This window comes from Scardinius erythrophthalmus, assembly GCF_964197995.2.
Source record: "Scardinius erythrophthalmus genome assembly, chromosome: 21".
Lineage (NCBI taxonomy): Eukaryota > Metazoa > Chordata > Actinopteri > Cypriniformes > Leuciscidae > Scardinius > Scardinius erythrophthalmus.
The window spans coordinates 29,302,323-29,325,334 of NC_138241.1; the positions used below are offsets into that span (position 1 = coordinate 29,302,323).

Consider the following 23,012-nt stretch of genomic DNA (forward strand, 5'->3'; position numbering starts at 1 on the left):
ACCCAAAATTCAACAGTGAAATGTTAAAATGAAGCACTTTATTTATTTTCATTTACTGGGACAACCATAAAGTACATCCAGAATAGAAAAATAATATGCACTTGGTTGCTTTGGGCTCATTTCCACTCAGCAGAAACCACCCACTGTAATCATTCTGCTCTTTAGTGGGCCAACAACAGGAAAAACATAAAAAACTATAGAATTCACTGCCTTCCAAACAATCCCAGATAACACACTACTGGAAAAACACACAGTATCCAACTCACACTATTCTGACACATTACAATCACTCTGATATAAAGTACCCAGGACTCATGGACAGGACCTCAGTCAGTGCATCTTTAACAGGGTAACTGCCTTGGTTTTGTTTGCAACAACAAAGAACATGGCCCCATTCACACAACGCTACCCTGGTAGGATTACACAGAGATCATAGAACGAAGCATCAAGATCAAATCAAATCAAATAAAAAACATAAAGTCTGAAAGAATATTTTTCAGGAATTAAACTGATATGCATGCGCTAATTTAGATGCATGCGCAGATGAGACCAAAACAAACAAAATATATCACTGTTTGTCATGGGACCAATGAAAAGGAATCAAAAAGCAGCTCCTTGTGGATCCCTATAAAATCCTAATTGCAGTTTGATTTAAACATAAATAACACTTTTATTGCTAAATAAACTCTGCTAATAATTCACGTACTGGCACAAGTTATGCATTATTTCAACAAGGAAATATGCTGATAAAGCAAGACATGTTAAAATTACTAGCAACTGTTGAAAAAGGCCAAAAAGCTTAAGTAGATTAACAAGTAACCAAAAACTTTTACATAATTCAAACACATTATTTAAACATAAGCTTGATAAATGTAATCATTTGATTCTGAACAAATTAACTTGTCAAAGAAGTATTTTTAAATACAGAATTACGAGGAAAAGGAGAGTTCACCTCCACTGTCATCAAAACTTTGTACACAGAAAAAAAAAAAAAAATCTAAATTAAATTAACTTCAGTATTGTGTTAGTTTTAAGCTTATTTACATATTCGAAGGGAGATCGTATGTGGATGAGCTGGAGAGGAAAGTTCACTCATCTGAGCCATTAGCTTGAGTTTTTTGGTCGCAGTCTTCTGAAGGGTCACCCTGCATCAAAAAAATAAAACACTTGTACATTATTTATTTAAAAATGCAGAACAGTTTAAAAAGTCCTTCTCTCCATTTACTACACTTCCCACGGTAAATAAAGGTTCATACGTTTGATAAAACCCCCTGTATCTCCTTCATGAGGGTGTCGAGGCTGGACACTGTGCTGTGGAGCTGCTGTTTAAAGCTGCCTTTCTGCTGGTCTGATGATCTCAGGTTGTTCTCCGTCTCTTTGAGATTGTTCTTCACTTCGTCCAGCTCCGTCTGAAGACTGCGGTTAGCCGCTTCTAGCTCTGACGTGTGCTTTGAAACCTCCTCTACAAAACAAAAAGTTTCGATTAACACATTTAATGGTATTGAGGTTACAAAAATGTTTTGTTTATCAGTTTATGGAATTAAATCATAGTTGATTCATTTCCACCAAATAAAGAAAGTAGAATAAATTACAAAAACAATACTTTTCAAATAACACTGTGTTGTCAACTTTACATTGAGGCAATATATATGGTCAGACACTTGCATGACATTATTATATTAACATTTTACCCAAATCAAGAGTTTTTTGTCCAATGAATTTGAGACATACTGTCTGTCATTGGAACGGCCGCATCTGAGGCAGTTTTTTGTCAACTTTCAGGTTATAAAGTTTATTGCAGCTACAAAGGGGCTTAGTTTTGTCTGTCATTTGGCCAAAATAGCATGTTATTAAAGATGAAGTGCTTCACACAGACTGTTTAAAACAGTATTGGCTATGACTCGATGACAAATGCTAGACTAAGACACTCTTCTCCGCTACTCTAATACATAAAACATTAGCCTTTTATATACAGTGTTGGGGAAAGTTACTTTTAAAAGTAATGCATTACAATACTACATTACTCCCTAAAAAGTAACTAATTGCGTAACTAATGTTACTTTTGCGTTACTTTTCTCACCTGGGCTGGACTTGCTTGATTGTTATTTAATAATAAAAAAGTTATATTTCTGGAAAATGTAAAGGCCATTTCACACCAAAAGTGAAATGATTAAGCCTCAGGCTGAAGAAAACACAAATTCACGTCTGTATAGTAGAGGACATTCGTATGGTTGAATTGGATCGTCAGAGGTCAGCAGCAAAGACATTGGTTAATAAAGTGAGATTAAATACATAAAGTATATTTGTGTTATTTAGCATATTTAATTATTTCAGGTATCGCAATTATTTAGCATATTTAATTATTGCAGGCCTCTTACTCCTGATTTCTCTCAACATGGGGACAGGAGAGCAGTCCGTCAATAAATTGGAGTAGAAAGTAACTTACATTACTTATTTTAAAAAAAGGTAACAGATATTACTTTACTAGTCACTTGAAAAAAGTAATTTGATAAAAGTAATTTCCCCCCGAACATTGTTTATATAGTGTATATATATTCTTGAGTAACGAAAACACTGTACATATTCAAAACTAGTTCTTTATTTACACTTGCATTGGAAACAAGCAGAGATCCAAAATGTGTGTGGCAATTAATTCAAGATTGAGGAGGAGTGGAGTTATGAGGTTTTACCGACAGTTTGAGGGTCCAATGAAGTTACGAGGTTTAGTCACAAATTCTCTTAATACTTTCATTGGTTAAATATTTGCAAAACCCACAGACAGACGTAAAGGGTGACCAATGTAATGGTTTATGAAAAAAATTAAAATGGCGAAATACGGATAGGAGGTTTGCACCCGACAGCAACGAAAAGTAATTTTAGTGGGAAAAAAGTAAAGAAAACCTAATAAAAATAAATAAGAAAAATGCTAAAAAAAAAAAAAAACTATTAAAAAAAACATTTGTGGGCAGAGTAAAAAAAGTCCTTATTGCTGAGCTCTGCTGATGAATTGTAAAAGCACAACTTGAGTTTTGATATTGACTAAAGGCTCAGTGACCCAAATCAACACTGCTTCATAACAATCAGACACACTTTTTCAAACACACAATGAAAACGAGACAAGTGAGATTGTTACCCATTTTAGTGTCCTGCTGCATGAGCTTCTGCTCAATTTCCTCTCGGGTTTTCTCACTCTTCTCCAGCTTCTGCATCATGCTTCCCACGTCCACCATGGCTCCCTTGTAGTCGATCAGGCTACCTGACCCACCACTCTCCTCCGATTCCCGCTTGATCTTCTGACCAGGCAGCAAGATTTGGTTACCTGTGGGTGCACACAGAGGGTTTCAGTCTACAGTAGACTCATGGACATATGCTCTAGTGTTACAAATAAGCTTGTCTGTTCCAGCCATCATCCTCTTTGCACACCTAAAAGGTTGTCTATTTGCACATCAGAGGTCAACGTGGGGCTAGGCTCATCCTTAGGCCTGTCCGTCAGCTTGCGATAATGGCAGGACTCTTTAACCAATGGTTTGTTTAACAATTTCTTCACCTGAAAAAGAATACAAACAAGAAACGTAGTATCAGATTTGTCTGGTGATAAATATTGTATATATCTTGCAAATACGAAATTGAAGGGGTAACATTGTGTCCTGATCAGGTAGGATGCATTTTAAAGGATCAAACGACAAACATCATTGCTTACATTATATCTTATTCTCTTATCTCTTACTAATATAATAGTTAAACTGAATAAACAAGAAAATAATAATACTACTACTACTACTAATATTATGATAACACTTTACAGTAAGGTTTCATTTGTTAACATTATTTAAAATGAACTAACATGTACAATACTTCTAAAGGATTTATTCATCTCAGCTAAATTCAGTAATGTTACTAATGTTAACAAAGACGACCTTATTGGAAAGTGTTACCAATATGATTAATAACACTTATTTTTATTATTAAAAACAATATTAAAAACAATAATATATTTGTTATATTACATTATTATTATTACTATTAAGTAATATAAATGTTACATTAACAAAATAACAATAAGTGTTATTAATAAGATTAGTATTAATTAACAATATTAAAAACAATAATTAGTTAATATTAGTATTGTTAAAATAATATATTCATGCTATAAGTATTATTATTAACTAACATAAAAGTTACATTGAATAAACAAGAAAATAATAATAATAATAATAATAATGGCAATTAATATCAGATTCATATATTTATATTGGGTAATAATAATATTATGTGTGTGTAATATATATATATATATATATATATATATATATATATATATATATATATATATATTCATATTTTTATATTTATTATTATAGTCCAATATAAATAGAATTTTAAAAAAGCTAAAAGAAGACTGCTGTTAATACAAGCAATTTAGATAAGATATGGAATGTGAACAAATTCGGTGTTTTTCCAATGAAAACATTAAAATCCACTCAATACTTCTCTTCATTTTCCCCAGGGAAATGAATGAGCAAGTTGGGCAGATTTTAAGAAATATATAAGCATTATAATGGAGTTAATAACTGGAACTTTCCAAAGTTCCAAAACTTGGAACTGGAACTTTACAGACTTTCCAAAGTTTCTCCTCAAACCTAAATGTGAAATACTGCACAGAAGCGGCACCTGAGCTCTGGAGAGATGCAAGCCCAGTGTGTACATGATCTCCTCCAAGTCCTTCTCCAGCAGGTAGCCGCAGTGACTCTGGTCGAAGTACACAAAGGCCATCAGCAGATCCTTGTTAAACGTCACCATCTGCTTTTTCTTCTCATCCTACAGACAGAATGAAATATTAAAGCATACCACTCCTTTCACTATTAGAAATATTTTGTGCTGTAAAAGGAGATCTGTTGTTAACTCACTTTATCTTTAGATGATCTCTCTTTGGATTTTCGGTCATCCCGACGATCGTCTCTTCTGTCCCTGCCATTGGAGTCTTCGTCATCTTTATCTGAGGAGCACAAAGGATTATTATAATAAGCATAGGAGCATATAAGGATATTTTCATGTCACTTTGATTTTGCTTAATGTTAAAACAGATGCATGCAATTCACGATCAAAAGTGTGTTTGAGGATCCAGGTGCATTTGCTTATGAAACAGTGTGACCTTTACCATCGTCATCATAGTCATCTGCTTCTTCTGCCTCCAAGGGGTCATATTCATCAGCGTTGTTGTTGCTGCTGCCATCTTCGTTATCGTCATCATCTTTGGATTCTTCTCTCTTAATACCTCTCTCTTTCTCCTCATCCTTTACCAGGGAGACACAAATTGAGGGGCTTAATGATTTATTCATATAATGCTTGAAAATGCAATATATTTGAATAAATCACAACGCCAAAGCGTTTAAGGGACATCTGAATGAATCCCAGAACCAATCCAAACAGGGTCCCCACACTGACAAATCTGTGTGAATTTTTTCCATGTCTTTTTCAGTTGTTCATGATGCCCAAAAAAATTGGTATGAAAAAAAATCTATCTTTTGGAGTCATGTGTAACTGGCTCAATGCTGAGCAATCACTGATCAATATCCACTACAGACATTTTTATTATTTTTTTAAGATCTTAAAACATTTACATGACTCTTCCAGGAAACTGCTTTAAAAAAATGCATGGTCGTTGGAACCCACCTTCCTCTTCTCATCCTCCTCTCTCATTCTCTTTGTGACCGGCTCTCCATTTTCTTCATCCTTCTCCTTCTTTACATCCTTCCGTTCTGCCTCTTTTTTAGCTTTCTCTTTTTTATCTTTCCTCTCATCCTTGCTAGGAAGAGAAGCGAATGCTTTGTAGATCCTATAGCCGAAGTCTCGTTGAAGCATCTCGTTGAACAGTTCAGCAAACAAAGACACCTGAAACAGATGGCAATTATTTATTTTTAGTATCATTGACATTCTATTATACTTTTTTTAATATTTTGAATTAAATTAAATTTTTATATTTAGTTAATGTTTTAATCATTTTGCTAGTTGATTTTTTTTAGTACATCAACTTAAACTAAATGGCAATGAGAAAATCTGCCTTGGGAACTGTTTATTTTATTTCAAGTTACAATTTTTTAATTTTAGTGCAGTTTTAATTGGGGATGAATATTTTCTGAAGGTTACGTGCCTCCTTTCACTGATTTACAAAAGTATAGCTGAAAGTCAAGCGAAATGTCCAAAAACCTGTTTGTAGTCTATAGGTAATAATTATTTTAAAGCAATAATATGCAGCAATTACGCAGTGATCCTCACCTCAAAGGAGTGCTCTTTGTTATCCTCCAGTCTGTAGTCCAGGAGCACACTTAAGGACATGATGCTGCAGTCAAATTTTCCATTCTTGGCAGCCCAGTTGGGGTGGACGATAATGGTGGGCTCATCTGGAAGAATATAACGTCTCTCCCTGCGCTGACGTTCCTGCTCCTCCTGACGCTTTCGCTCCTCTTCCTGAAAATACATTTTTTTTTTTTCATGTTTGCATGCGATTGATTTAGACAGGCTCTCAATGAGAGCAGGATCCTCTGGTCTTCTCTCACCTCTCGGTCATCCTCCAGTCTGCAGGACTCATCCTCCTCCACGCAAGGAGGTTCAGGCTTCTCCGGCTCCTTGGACTCCTCCACCTGCTCCTCCACCTTCAGCTGTTTAGTGAGGCGAGCGATCAGCTGTGACTTCAGCCCTTTAGAGCTCAGTGTACGGCTCTCCAACTCTTTACGCAAGTCATTGACCTGTGTGCAATTAAGTTTCATCATCAAATATCAAATTTTCTTAGTTTATATCAAATACACTTAGGGGTGGGAGATATTGACAAAAATGGATATCTCGATATTTTTTTCCAATATCTCGATATCGATATTCAGACGATATTTTTGCCATCCTTCAAAGAAATGTGTGCAAACTGGCAAAGAAGGTCCAATTGGTCTTTTGACTTGCTGCATTTGACCTATGTAGGCTATAGAAGAAACAATAAAGGAGCTAACTAAACAGAATCTGAGGAAGCCCCTATCTTTTTCCACTTACAAAAAAAAAAAAAAAAAACGGAATAGGCACCTTTTGCAACAGTGATTATTAAATCAAACAACAATATTGTTGATGATAAATTCAAAGTAAAAAAAAATATTTTCAAAACGCTATAAATCCATCCATTTTTTCCCCAAAACGCTATAAATCCATCCACCCCCCCCCCCCCAAATAAAAATTGATGGTTTGTCTATTAAAAAAAATCCTTTTGTCTTTTATTTTTCGTGTTTGCATTTGAGGAAAAAACAATATTACATGTCAGTTCTCCATTATGGACGCGAGTGCTCTGAAAGCGGCAAAAAGACTAAAGACTTTCAAACTTTCACAGAGACCTCAAAAAAAGCCAGAACAAAAGCCAAAACAACCAAACAAAAACCAAAACAAAAAGCACAAAGCCTTTAAGACGAATTTCGTTTTGTATTAATTGTATCTTAATTTTAATAATTTTTTCATTAACCAATTTCCTGGATTAATACATTAAAATTAAATATAAATATAGGCTAGCAATCACAACATAAGGCGCCGTGCTTGAACTGGAGATTATATAATCATGAACCGAACCGTAGCCTACTCGCCTCACAGGCCTAAAAAATGTGAAATATATTTACAGAAAGCTGGTTCTAAACAAAACCATCCAAAACAAAATAAAACTATGTAGCCTAATAAATGTGCATTTCTCCGTTGCGTTCACAGCCTACTGCGAAGATCGCGAGTCATAGCCTATCGTCAACTTCATCTTTGCAGCCGACACAGAAATTAATAAACAATTAAAATGTCTTATTGCAATATTTTACATATTCATAATCATTACTTTTGGTGGATCTTTGAGGCAGCTTTTTAGGTTTATGGCGTTTTGGAAAAGAGCTCTTCACGTTTCACCAAGGCACAGCGGCCCTTCAGCACATAAGAACAAAAGAAGAGAAAAAGCACGGACTTACTAATTACGAAACTTTGATGTGGTTGAACAGGTGAAACAGTCACAAATTCCTCTGCAACTCAAACCTTCTCAGTACGAGTTATGAAGGAAGAGAACAGCATTAAGCTGCAGTTTTCAGCGCGTCCTCCTCTGATTGCTGTGTTCTGACTGAAAAAGTGCGTGCAGGAGCACATGCGCAAACGGTTTGTAAAATGTCTTTTTGTAAAATGACATATGATAAAATAAAAATAAATCATATATCATTTTAAAAACGGTTTTGCGCATGTGCTTCTGCGCGCACTATTTCGAATTTACGTATGAGTTTTTGACGACACGGGACGGGACCATGGGCTGGGCCACTCGGAGGTTGCTTCCGCAAATAGTACTGCCCTACTGTACATTATTAAAAATCGCTACATATAATTGTTTAGAAGGTTATTGTGTGCGTTATTTGTTTTCTCTTTAACTTCTTTCAGCTCGTTTCATGTTTGGGGGGTCGGATTGTACAAATTATGAAATATTCGATATCCCAATTTTGCATATCGTCCAGACAACAATTTGGATATTATCGTCTAAACGATATATCGCCCACCTCTAAATACACTACCATTCAAAGTTGAGGTGGCTAAGATTTTTTTTTAATGTTTTCTTTTGTACTCACCAAGGCTGCATTTATTTGATCAAAAATACAGTCAAAACAGTTATATTTAGAAATAGTATCATAGCATCATTTCAGCATCTTCAGTATCACATGATCCTTCAAGAAATCATTCTAATATGCTGATTTGTTGCTCAAGAAAATTCTTACTATTATCAATGCTATGTTATTATTATCCATTTTTTTGTGGAAACCATGATACGTTTTTTTAGGATCCTTTGATGAATAGTTCAAAAGAAATATAAATCTTTTGCAACATTATAATACGATGCAAGAATAATTTAAAGCATCCTTGTTTGCTAATAAAGTATTAATTTATAAAATGTTCAGACCTCAATCTTTTAAAAAATGTACTGTATATAGTTTGCAGGGGTGTATATTTTTTTCCAATAAAATGCTCAACCATAAAATGTCCACAACAATTACTTTTGCGGGACTGTGACTAAACGAAAAACTATTGGTCATTTTAAAAAACAAGCCTTTCTGCCGAAATGTATAAAGATTGTTTTATGGTGTCTGTCTATAAAGTACAATAAAGACCCCATGAAATGGAATTTAGATAATATAGATGTACAAGATGACAAGATGATGAAAAGTTTGGTCTGTAGCAGATCTCACCTTCATGGATTTCGGATCAAGCTTCGTCCAGTGAGTTGGCGTAGTGACTTCTTTTGAATCATCTTCGTCCTTATCTTCCTCCTCCTATGCACGTTAAGAGAGAGGGAGAGAGAAAAGACAACAGTGTGTTAACACACCACTCTTGGACAAAGGAGTTTTCTGAAACAAAAGTTGATCCGTGCAAGAAGCAAGGTCACAACTGTCTCTCATTGTCTCCTCCTACTGAGCTCTTGATTGGGTAAAAAAAAATTTCCACTGCTAGGAAGCTCTATAGCTTTCAGAAACAGATCCATATCCCACTCATCAGCCAATCAATGCCAGTTCTGTGGAATACAAAAAGATAATCAATGACAGTGGGTTTGAGAGATGGACATGGGACAGATGCACTCAGAGAAGGTCTCCAAACCCTATGTCTACGTTAATTTGGCCCATATATACTCTTTTTAGCTTGTTTTCTTAAACACCTAACCAGAACTGTCCTCGGGTAAACAATCTCCCTGGAAAAATCACATCCACAAAGGGTCTAGACACAGTCCAATCAGAGAAAAGTGTAAATAAAATTAAAAGAGAGACAGACAAGAGACAGAACTCAGAGAGTTCGGCAGATATCGAATTTCGAACAGGAAACAAAACAATCTAAAAAACACACAAACATCGTAAACACAACTGGCTCTCCAGATTCCAGCATTATTTTCTCAATTGTTCTCATTGATTAATGTATCAAATTTCAGATCAGATTTGTTTCAAGTTTGTTGGAAGTTTAGAGTCATGTCAATCAGGCCATCAATGGCGTAATCGGCAGAGCTGGAAGCTGTTTTACCAGTTGATGCAGGTGTCAAAGTAGAATCTAAGCTCTTCCGCTGTGTGTGAGACTGCGTGACAGAGGGAGAGCAGGAGGAAATGGGGTGGAGGGTCAGGGATGAGACAGGGATGAGAGGAAGGGATGGTAAAAGTGGGATCTGTATGATGCCTGTGATACTTGTCTGTTTCTTTCTGTGTTTTTTGAGTGTTTTGTTTGTCTATTCCTGTGCCTGTGAGAAGCGGAAATGAGAAGAGAGGGATTAGCGTTCAGTGCCTGTTCTCCATCAGCCTCCTTCCGTTCAGCCAAGAGTTTCTCTGCCAGCTGCTCCTTGAGTCCACGGGACAGCCCCTCCCACTCTGAGCGGGTAGGAAGACAATGCCAAACATCCGGGAGAAATAAAACCACTGTCTCCACATGTGCGGGGACTGTCCGCCCTTTGTGAGTCTCCTCAGGGCGGTGATAGCGTATCTCTGCAAAACGATACCTGTCGCAAAGGAAGAAGCGCGTTGGAAAGAAACATTCTGTGAGACATCACCCATTTCCCCCAACACACACACACACACAGAAAGCTGTGATCCCCTCGACCCCCCGAATGAGACGCATATGAAAATACAGTCTGCGGAACTCCACGGGGGGTTTCTCAAGATGAACGGCAGCCACGCATCAGGGAGGTCGACAGACAATATCGACAGCTAAACAAAAACTACAATGACCCCTCCTCCCTTGCGGCAGGCCCCTCCCATCGGCACCCGTGAATCTGAACCGGTTGCTCGTGAAAGATAGCTTATGAACCCCCGGGGGTGTGAGAGAAGGACAGATTCAGACACAGTGAAAGCAAGTTAAATATGTAAGATATTTAACACAAGGCAAAGGTCAGAGAGAACAGAAAGTAACGATGGCGGCGACGACTCCTCTGGCTCTGCTCTCGGAGCAAAAGAATCAATGCATTCACCACATATATATATATATAGAGGCAGGACTGCCACACACATTAGCATAAACATTGCAAAACAAAATTTGAGAAAAAAAAAAATCAAAATTTATGAACACAAAAGCATCAAACATGTCAGGAGATACACTGCTGTATCAAAACCATGCAGCGTGTCACAGACTTTAGGACGTTGTCTGCTGGGCCTTTTTTTTATATTAAAGATGCACACATGGAGATGCGTCGGCACAAATCGAGAAAGGAGCTGTACTTACCACTGGGTACATAAACTCAGATCAATGCCTGTCAGAGCCTTACAACAACGAATGGCTGTCTTTATAAGGACAGAGGCATCTTTTTCCGGGTCGGCCCCATCCAAAGAGGGAGACCAATGACCCCCGATGGCCATGGCCTCGTCCTTGCCCCGCATCCCCACCAGGAACTGAAAACAGAGGAGTTCAAATGGGTTACGCAAAACTGGGAAGATGCTGAGCGCTCTTGAAGGAGGCGCTTGTGGCGGACACAGGGAGAGACAACATCAGATACGCTTATTCCACACAGCAAAGCATTCAGCAATGGAATAGGACAGACATCACAGTCAGCTCCCCAACACCATTTGAAACAGCCAACATCAAACACAGGAATGGACAAACATCTTTCAGTGTCCAGGGGAACAAGAAATTTATAGATTTCAAGTAAAAATCCCATTCAACATTTGATATTTAGCAAACATTTCAGACAGAGCTAATATGAGCTGAGAGGTCAGTAAATGATGGTATACACACTAACGTTTGAAAATCTGGGGTCAGTTTATTTTTAGATTTTTTTTTTATTCAGCAAGGTTGCCAGTAAAGACATTTAAGTTACAAAAGATTTCTATTTTAAATAAATGCTGCTCATATTACAGCACAACTGTTTTCAACATTGATAAGAAATGTTTATTGAACAGCAAATCAGCATATTAGAATGATCTTAAGTGACATGGAAGACTCCTTGGTGAGCATATGAGACTTCCTTCAAAAACATTTTACAAATCTTACCGACTCGAAAGTTTTGAAGAGTAGTGTATGCAGTCTGTGGCCCTTTATTGTTACTGATACTGAATAACTTTTTTCAAGAATGTATAAATACTAAATAATACATACCAATGTTTTTATCAATTATTTATACTTATTCTTTCTAATATAATCATTTATTATATAATTTAAAATTATTAGCATTAAAATGCATCTTTAAAATAGTTAAATTGGTAAAAGGAGTAGTAAAAGGAGTGATAAAAGCGGTGTTAAAAGTGGTGTTAAAATTGGTAAAAGGAGCTTTTGCAGTGGTATTAAAATGAAACTATGTACTGAAACTACAAAAATGTTAGTATTATGACAACACGTATGATATGTGCGTCATTATGGACATAAACTGGATGTGTTGAACAATTTCACATTTCTTTCTTTTTCATTTTCTGACAATACAGGAAGCTTTAGTGCAAGCAAAGAAATGTAAAGAGATCTTAAACACATATGAACCAGCAAACCTGTCAGCAGTCTTAGTTTCCCTTCTCTTTTGTGCAAAGAAATATGTTATATTGAAATTATTATACTATGCATTTCATCATTATCAATCTGCTCCAAATGATAGGAAATGTAAATGTTGCTCATTAACTGGTAAAAAGAGTAGTATCTTCTGGCACTCTTGGTCACTGTTCTTCATCAACACCACACAAAATGTGAACTAAATAAACTGTACAGTTAACATTCATAACCTATTATGATCAATAGATATTTGATTATCGGTTTTTGCCAGAGGCTAGATGATGATTTCTGGTTCAGATACAGACATAAAGTGATTCAATTACATAATTTGCAGTATTAGAAAAGCTACAGTCCCCGACACTGTAATGATGTCCATCCCTGTGAAATACTACAGTATAAATGCAAAATAATTTACAATAAATAGCACATAAGTAAGCGATTACATAATGCAAGCTGATTACACAAACCTAGTTTGTTTGTTGCAGTTAGTAATGTAATACCTTGATGAGCCGGGCAGGGTGCTGGAAGGTGTCTCTCAGCTCTGCTGGATCTTCTGCCAGAGCACAGGACTTATGATACAGCTCATCTAGACTAGGGTTGGCCAACAGCATCACCTATAACATCAATATTAATCATGACTGTCAAAAACCACCGAATCAAACCTGGAAAAAAGTATTAAATTATTAAATAAAAGATGCCTTACCTTTGCGCTGTAGGTGTGATTGGCGTCAGGTGGGTCCAGTACGGCCGTGTTCTTTACAAGAGAGTCCACCTCTTTATGCATGATGTGAAAGTTACAGTAGTTTCCAAAGTTGAAAGGTCGTGTTAAGGGGAAGGCATCCACCCAGGTAAACACAGCATCAAAAAAGTCACTGGGAATGTAGAGGCTCTGATACCTCCGCCGTAGCTCCATCACATCACAGTTAAAACTGCAGAGAACAGAAACAGGCAGTCATACACCAAACATACACTTACATACTTAAACATTCATCTGAACAACTCATCTCAAACTTCTGTAAAAAAACCATGTCACAATAGTTAACTTCTAAAAGAATGTCTCAAGACCTTCCCTATTTTGTTTCAGTCTGTTGTGCTCTGAATGAAAGTTTAGTGTCCATGCAAGACACATTCAATTTTATTTGTACTTTTTTTTATTTTTGCTGCTGTTCTAAATCGTTCTTTTCGCCATTACCACAAACAAGCTACGTAACTGCTTGAATCTGATTGCAGGAGCTCTAGGTTACCATAAACGTAAGTGGTGTGCTATTGATTGCTGTTGAACGGCACTGAACATGCACTTTGGCCAAAACAACTTGAAATATGTCATTATTCTTAACTTTTCATTAACTTCGGTAGACTGTACAACGAAGGAATTGTAATTGGCTGCTTTTTCTGAATTTTCTGGATTATTGTCTTTGTACTATTGCTGATATTTGGTACAAAAAAAATGACCTTTCTATATATTTTTGACATGGTAACATTAATGTTAAATTATTGCAGGACCTTTAGAGAAACAATTTCATTCTCCCATGTCTGAGCTGAAGAACTCAAGTGAACAAAACAAAACAAAACAAAAAAACTGTACCTAATTTTCAACTCAAGATATCTGTCAAGATACTTCCTCTAAAACATTAACTTACCCATCGAGAGAGAATTTGGAGAACTGCACAGTATATCTTGGGACGACTCTCCGTGGCCGTCTTGGAGAACGTTCTCTGCGAGGAGACCGGTCTCTCGAACGTTTTCTTGTGGGTGAACGTTCTCTTGATCTTCTTCGCTCTCTATCTCTTTCCCGACTACACAAACAGAACGGAAAATAAAGAATGAGCATGTAGAGCAAAAAAAAAAAAGTAACAATACCCAATATTTTTTTTGGCTGCACTTCAGAAAAAGCTATTCTAATCTCAGTAGGGATGTAACAGTGAGGAACTTTTCACACCAGTAAATTGACAACACCAGTATTACAGATAATACCGGGCAAGGTGGGGGGGGGGGGGGGTGTTATTGAATTTGTGATCACGTGTTCTCGGTATAGGGAGCGGCGGTACTGACTGCACATTTTACACAATTAGATATTTGTCAGTGACGCTCAGGATCTGCTCTGCACCAAATCTTCCGCCATCGTCTTATCAGTCATCTCTCCTTACGACATTCACGTGATAAGTGAAATCTGTCTCCTGCAGAACTGCACTGTATGGAGCAGAGCTGAAGCTTTCAGTTTATAACTGTAGCGTCCGTTGTCCAACTAAATGGTTTTTATTTCTATAAAAAAGATAAACGATCAGGGTGGCGGTGGCGTGGTTGGCAAGTAATGTAACAGACTACAGCAGCCAGCCTAACTCTCAGTTGTATATTTGAGTGCTGACCTGCGGTCGTCCTTTCTCAGGATGAGTTCAGGTCGGTCATTGCGGCTGGGGAAGCGGGGTGAGGGGTCCACGCGCCTCATTTGTTGTGGCTGAGGCATCATCCGCACCGGGGGCTGTAGCAAACCTCCTGAGAACACAGAGTCTACACGTGGCAAAAACAGAGAAACGGGAGATCAGATTTGATTCTGTAAAAGCGTGACTCTGCAGAAGGTCGAGGGGGTTGATGTACCTTTAGGTGGTGGCTGGGGAAGCAGTGGCTGTGGTGGGTTCTGCAGCAGTGGGGCCAGAGAGGCAGCTGAGAGCTGGGCCTGCAGAAGAGATGGAGGAGGTCCCTGGGCCGGGACGCTGAACGTGGTGGGCGGGGGTAGAGACTGCATCATGGTGGGACCTGGTTTCATCATGTTCGGCGGCTGGCTCTGAGAAGAAGAGACGGAGCAAAAGAGATGGGTTTGCTAGTATGTATAACCATCAAGATTATAGTGCAGAAAAATCCCAATATCATTTTAATGAACTAGTGCTTGACTAGAGCTGGGCGATACAGTTAAATCTATATCTCGATTTTCCAACCTTAATGATATTTTGACCTCAAAAATCATGTATTTAGCCTGACATGTCTCAATGTATAATTTAAGGTAGTAAATTTCAACCAATTTTGTTTTTGTAGAAATTAATTACATTTACTAATTTATTAAGATTAAATAAATCGACTAGCTCCAGTTCAGACAACAAATCAACATATCAACGTATATTAATTCATCAAAAAAACATCAAAATGTTTATGACAGCATTAAACTCGGGGCTATAAAACAAGCCTTTAAATAAATAACATTAATCCGTCTCCAATACAAAGTTTAGATAACCTGTTTTAAAGGATGAGAGGAAAAGGAGCCTAAATGAGTAAGAAGCACTAAACCCAGTAAAAAGAAAATAAATGGTTAGAAATAGCTGGAGACTGAGGAAGTAGAAGCACTGCTGTTACCATTTAACACTTTTGGCCCCTGTTGAAAGAAAAAAAAAGTTTCTTTCAAGAGAAAATGCAAGGAAAGCATTCTGGGCTTTTCAAAAGAGTCTCAAAATTATTGTTAGTTACATAAAACAAAACAGACAGGAATCTGCATATGCTTTATTATCATGCACCAGCTCAATGTGACGTTTGTGTCCAGGTGTAGAGAAGTACAGGTAATTCATGATCATGTTTAAAAATAAAAAAATAAAAATAGCAGTAGTAACAATACCAGACTTTCTTTGTTTGATAAATATTTGCATGCCATTATTTTAATTAAATTTATTAACATTTAAACATATTTTGTTTTGTAATTAGATTAATTAGGGTAAGTAGTGTTGATCATTATAAAAGGCAAAATTTCACTGTCTGGTATTTTTACAACTAATATTTTGGTATGAAACTTGGTATGAAAAATTAAAAAAAAAAAAAAATAGATTTAATAACTAGTTTGGGTAACAAAGAAATTACACTAAAAACAGCATCTACTACTACCCCATGAATACAAAATTATTTAAGAGAAAAATGTTTAATTACAAATCCAACAGTTTGACAACAGCAGTGAGCTGTAATACAGGGAAGGGTGAGAAAGCAGCAATAGAAACCCAAGGACATGTGACTAAAGCCTGTTTGTGAGACAGGAGAGTGGAGGAGCGGATCAAGCAGAAGATAGAGGGGAGGAGGAGGACAGATTGGGGATTTGGGGCACAGGGGTCAAGTGGCGTGGGTTACATTTTGTCTTGAATCCACCGCAGAATGCATGTCAGAGTAGCGTGGCATTCCTGCATCAGAGTAAAAGCTGGACAGCTGTGGGGAAACCTGAGGTAAGGGCTGAGGCGGCTGGTGCTACATGGAGATTGAGAACACAGGAATCAACAGCAGCATCATGACATCATGACTGTGGACGCAGAGCCATATCAGATTGTATCTGCCAGGGATCCATTCGGACCACGTAGGTTTGCTTACCGTTTGGTTGTGCAGCTGAGGTAAAGTTTGAATGCGCTGGGCATTCCATTTGAAAGGCATGTTGGGATTGTAGACCGCTTCCACCAGAACACGATCACCGACTTGGGGCGTTTTTCCCTTAACAGCACTAGAAAAACACACACAGAAATTACACACCTGACCTTTAGGCTGCGTCAAAAAATCCACAAGACAAGAGATCCATTTTTTGTTTTGTTTTAAATCAGATACATATCCGATATCTGGACACCTGTACTACGTCTAAACCCGTAAATCCGACACGTTTGGCCAGAAAGATAGATTTTTAATGTCGTATAATGAAGCAGACATGCCTGTATGTGCTCGCACAGCTTTTTTTATTGAGGTGGAAACTTTATATATAGGTAAGAAATGGCACACAGAAACATTCAAGAGCATAGAAACCGGTTCTCATCCTCTGCCCTGTGAATTTTATAAATAAAACAGCTTCGCAACTGAAAGCTAGATTACATTTCTTAGCAACAAAGTGATAACTTTGCTGTTTTTGTATAAACTCACAGCTTCACCATTGCATTAAGACCCTACAGACACAGGTAATTCTCTCTCTTGTTAATTCATTCAAATAAATCTTACTACACTACTTTATTTTACTCCAGAATTCTAGATCTAACGAACCGTAGATAATAACATACTAATATTTTCTAGTTTATATCCGTTCAGTCAAATTTGCGCTACAAATATAACAGCAAGTAATCATAGTACCACCTGTCGTGAATTGTAAATAAATTATATTGGCTATATAAAGCACGGACATTCAAAACCCAAGGGTCAACCATGTCGCATAGTAAGCGAGCACCAACAGACTCATTTTGGGCGGAGATTAATGTAAACACAGATATCGGATAACAGTCGTGTCTGAAGTGCATGTAAATAGGCAAGACATAAAAATTGGATATGGTCAAAAGATCAGATCTGTGCATTAAGACTTGCAGTGTAAACACAGCCTTTAAAAGACTGATTCACAACTCAAACCTGCACATTTACTATAAAGCACCTGAGCTGAAAGAAGACATCCTCATCGACAAAGCCGAAAGTGTCATGTAGCTTGCTGACGACCCCAGTGAAAACACGCTGTTTTTGGGGTTGGGTCTGCTGCTGGTGGCTGGAGCGGGGGGTCGGGTAGGACACGGTTATCTGCGCCGTCTGCTGTGGGTTTGACAGGCTCAGGCTGGTGGGCAAGGCAACAGGGGGCTGCAAAATACACACAGCACCACTGTTAGGACATAAACTCGTCATATCTGGCAATATTAGGGGATCTCTTGCTTCGTTTTACACATTTAAAAATGGAGAGATGGGCTTTTCCAAAAAAATTCAACTGTGATGCAAATGCAGAAGTTGGAAACAAGGTGTACCTGTGATAGCAGGGCTTGTTGGGGCTGTGGAAGCTGTCAGAGATAAAGAAAAATCAAAAGAATACATTATACATTAACCATAAACCACAACTTAAGTGGAATGAAAACATCAATGAGTAAATTTTGGATTGAATTCAATTTCTACATGTTAACTATAAATTTAAGCTCCAAAAAGTATTTCATTCAAAAGTATGGAGTCAGTATAGATTTTTTGGTAGCACTTTATTTTACAGCACGTGCACTTACGTGTACTTACCCATTTGTTATTACTGGGTAATATAAGGTAATAACATGGGTTAAGTTTAGGTTTAGGGGTAGGTTCAGGGTTAGTATGTAGTTATTACCCAGTTATTGCAAGTACTATAATAAGTACATAATATGTACACGGGGAACAGGACTGTAAAATGTAGTGCTACCGATTTTTTTATGGTTTTGTAAGACGTCCACCAATGCTGCATTTATTTGATCAAGAATACATTTAAAACTGTAATATTGTGAAATACTATTACACTTTAATAGCTGTTTTTCTATATATTTCAAAATGCAATTTATTCTTGTGAAAGTAAAGCTGAATTTTCAACATTATAACTCCAGTCGTCAGTATCACATGATCCTTCAGAAATCATTCTAATATACTGATTTACTGCTCAAGAAACATTTCTTTAATATTATCAATGTTGAAAACAGTTGCGCTGCATAATGTATATATGTGCTGCAAATACTTTTTTCAGGATTCTTTGATGAATAGAAAATTCAAAAGAATAGCATTTATTTGAAATGGACAATTATTTATTTGTAAAAAAATCTTACTGACCCCATCAGCTTTTTAAAAACCACAATTAAATGAAGGCAGTACAGATCAGAAATAATATGATCTGAAAAGTACATGGTATTTGGATTCACAATCAGAACCGACTACAACTACCAAGAGTGAGACAGGAAGTCAGTCCTGAGAACTAAATGCAGAAAGACACCGCAGCACTCTTTCGATTAAATGCTCTGCTGACTGCAGTCCTTTTAGTTCTTCTGTCATGTTGTATACAAATAACGCACCTGACAGGAGCTTTTATCCAAAGAGACTAACAGTGCATTCAAGCAAATTGAATTTACCAGTACATAAATTCACTGGGAATCAAATCAATGACCTTCTGATTTCACAACAAACAACACTGGCAATCTTCATGAGCTTCATGCTTTAGAAAAGCTAAAAGGTGATGTGAAAGAGGAGGTGTGGATGAGAGTGAGCTAGGGATGCACCGATATGAACATTTTGGCCGACACCGATAATTCTTTATATTTGAAAGCCGATAACTGATGTATTGGCCGATAAAGCTTAATTAAAATTTTTATATAATTTTGAGAGCCTGATTACAAAAACAAAAGTCTCACCATTAAAACCCATGTCCCAAGCAAACAATTCTAATGTTCTCATTATAATTTTATGTAGCCTAAGTGATTCCAATCATGTTTTAAGCTATTCAAAACCATCATGTTGAACAGTGCGCATCTGAAGTGTCTCAACTGAAGGAAATAATCCATTATTTATCAGCTTTAATATATCGGGCAAATTTTCTTATCGGGCCGATAACATTAAAAATCAACATATATCGGCTGATATCGATATGGTAGCCGATATATATCGTGCATCTCTAGAGTGAGCGCGTGTACCTGATGTGGGACGTTGTAAAGGTTTTGAGGTGGAGGTTGTGGCGGGGGGCCTTGAGGTGGCTGCTGCTGCTGCTGCTGCTGTTGTTGCTGCTGCTGCTGATGTTGCTGCTGCTGCTGCTGCTGCTGATACTGCTGCAGGGCTGAATTGATCTGCGACTAAAATAAAACACACCAGTGACTCAAGACTGCTCACTGCAGGCTGGGGGAAGGGCTCAGATTACAGCACTCTAACACTGAGCATGCTAGAAATGCAGATGAGTACAATTCAAAATGGAGGAGGAAGCACTTTATACACTGAAGGAATGAGATCAAGTAAGGTTTAAGTGCCACTGTGCGGTATTATGTGCACAGAATATACTGTATAATTAGAAATTACAACTATTTTTGGAAAATAAGTAGTATACTAGCTATAATTTCACAGTAAAATATGTCAGCATTGTTGCTTTAAACAGCAGTATGTTACTGTTGTCACATTTAATAAATAACAGGTACTATACTAGCTATTATTCCACAGTGAATGCTTTAAACAGTAGTATGCTACTCTAACATTTTGCATTCAAAACATTATAAAAACAAAAAAAACAGCAAAAGCCGCAGTAATTGCTTCCAGTTCATTCATCAAATACTACCATTTTTGGAAATGAATAGGTACTATAGACCTTATGTAGCCCCTCCCCTTTTCAACGCTGCGCTCGTTGTCTTTTGCTCGTTTAAAACCTTCCCAGTCTACTGACATTTGTTAAGACATCTGCTTTAAACATTACAATCCTCATGATAACTTTCGTTAACTTTACAATAAGTAAATCCACTTCACTAGCTAATTACTCCTCGACAGCGATGCCATAGAAATATAAAGAGCAACCGTCCGCAAAAACGGAAGTTCAAAGACAATATTCTAAAGATGGCTGCGCGCATGCTTCTCTGGCGCATGAGGTCTATACTAGCTATCATTCCACAATAAATGCTTCAAACAGTGGTATGCTACTCTTAATTCTCAAAACGATTAGTCAAAAACCTGTTAAGAGTCAGTGTAATTATTTATAGTACATTCATCACACTGGAAATCAAACGGCAAGCACGCTGCATTGTGGGATACAGTATCACATTCTGCTGATTGTTATCTTGTGGAAATCCGGGATAATTTGCATACTGTATACAAAGTTTACATACTGCAGAAATAGTAAGTCGTAACATGTTAGTATGCTATTCCAAACATAGCCAAAGGCTTTATTGTGTAATTTTTCCAGTGGTGGATCTCACCTGCTGTAATGCAGCGGCAGCGGCTGCGGCGGCCTGTTGCTGGAGTGCTGCGGTCTGCTGCGACAGCTGATAGTTGGCAGCTGACTGTGAGTTGAGGGAGGCTGCAGCTAAAGCAGACTGCTGAGTGTACATCGGAGACGCTCCCAAGAGGGACGGCTGCTGTACTCCTAAAGCTATGGGAGAAACATGTGATATTGTTAGGACACTGTAACTGCTATCGATAACATTTAAACAAGCACAAGCAAACTTTGACCTGCCAATGAAAACCAAACAAAAACATCTTGAGCTTTGACCTTCACAATTAGAGAGCTAGAGCAACAGAAGCTAGTGAGGAAACTATCTTTATTCATGCATGTTTAGACTAACAATTAAGACCTTTTTATTGAATGTAAAGTAGTGCCAATAATGTAAGTCAAAATACGTGTTTATGTAAGTATTTATGATGACTTACAATGTAAACTGTTCAGGTCCAGGGACTGTCCTGAGTGGCCTGGTTGTGATACCGCTGTTGCGGCAAACTGGGCCGCCCATGGAGGGTTCTTCTGCCCCCCGAACTGGGCCATGGAGACCTGCTCACGTTTTCTGCTGGACCAGATGGTGGATTATTTCCTGTGTGGGGGAGTTATTCAAAATTAATAAAATTGCAAGCTCAAAACATTACAAGCATAAAACTGGATGGACAGGAACTAAGATACAGTAGTTGTTTCATTGGCTGCCTGCCAAAGCGCCAAGAAAACACTTCTGATTACCACAAGACATACAAAATCAATGGTTATTGATCTTTGTAACTTCAATCACTCCCATTGCCCAAGACTCAAAGGGCGCTCTTTTTAGGCTATATATTTTATATTGTACTGCTGCCGCAAAGATGCTTGTTTTTAACCTTTCAGAAACAGAGAAATGGACTGTCCTTAGATTAAAATAATAAAGCTTATGATTATTCTCAAGATTTTTTTTATCATTCTAAATTAAAGTAGCTGTAAAGAAGATCTGTATAATTTACTGACAAATGAGAGCTGTGTTTGCAAGATTGTTCATTGAATTTAAATAACTTCAAGCTATCTTGAGAGCCAGAGACTCGAAAGGCACATGCTGTCAAGTTAGGGAGTTAACTAGATTGAAACACAGCCAATGCGCCATCTGTCAACTCCAGAACACCAACAGACTGTTTAAAACTTCTTTCTGCTTTAAAACCCTGTCTAAGTCCAGATCCAGCAGTGAATAAGCCACATTCATGTCCTCCTCACTAACACTGTTTGAAGACTCAGACAGTCACTTTTCGCCAATTTTTTATCTGCACTAGCTTAGCACACCAACGTATTCTCAATGCAAGCTAAGCAGCTAACGGAGCAACACAACCACACTGACCTAACAATTTATAACCCAGTATTATCACCCTCAACAACTATGAAGTGTATTAACTCCAACTAAGCTGCGGTCTCAAGTTGTAGTGTGTAAGTCACAACTGTGCCCACTGCAGTGTTTTGTTTTTCAGCAGTGCTATCTGATTCGGGCCCTCGAATGAGCACACTGTCTAGGTTTCTGTCCGTGCACTTTTTATTCTCATTTACACCTCAGAAGTGTATGCAGTCTACGCAGCATAACACAGTGCATGACAAAGCAATAATAATATAACAAAACTTTTGTCGATATATACGCATGCAAACTAGCTGTTATTGTTGTTGCTTACCCGTCGTCCTCTCTTATTCACCGGTTGAGACGTCTGGATGTAGCGCATGCGCAGATCGTTTGAAGTACATCAGCGCATTACTGATCCAGGGTCGGTTGACAATAGATAAGAAAAACCTGACAGTGGCGCACACTGACGTGAAATCAAATAATAGGCCTACATAACACACACAAATGAAAAATAAC

The 23,012-nt window shown here is 37.6% G+C and overlaps 1 protein-coding gene across 1 annotated transcript; it reads right to left on the bottom strand.

The window, feature by feature from the left end:
* Positions 1-19: 19 nt before the first annotated feature.
* ccar1 (cell division cycle and apoptosis regulator 1) lies at positions 20-22,879 on the bottom strand. Its single transcript, XM_081351754.1, has 26 exons — positions 22,828-22,879; positions 21,589-21,746; positions 21,138-21,310; positions 19,878-20,033; positions 18,210-18,242; positions 17,852-18,048; positions 16,822-16,948; positions 16,588-16,701; positions 15,082-15,268; positions 14,853-14,994; positions 14,127-14,282; positions 13,190-13,415; positions 12,987-13,100; positions 11,236-11,402; positions 10,306-10,516; positions 9,231-9,314; positions 6,558-6,746; positions 6,277-6,468; positions 5,674-5,892; positions 5,159-5,294; positions 4,908-4,996; positions 4,672-4,818; positions 3,424-3,547; positions 3,134-3,319; positions 1,257-1,462; positions 20-1,145 (listed from the first exon to the last, which is right to left on the bottom strand). The coding sequence occupies exons 2-26, from the start codon at positions 21,698-21,700 to the stop codon at positions 1,089-1,091; spliced, it is 3,744 nt and encodes a 1,247-aa protein (XP_081207880.1). The 5' UTR covers positions 21,701-21,746; positions 22,828-22,879; the 3' UTR covers positions 20-1,088.
* Positions 22,880-23,012: the final 133 nt, after the last annotated feature.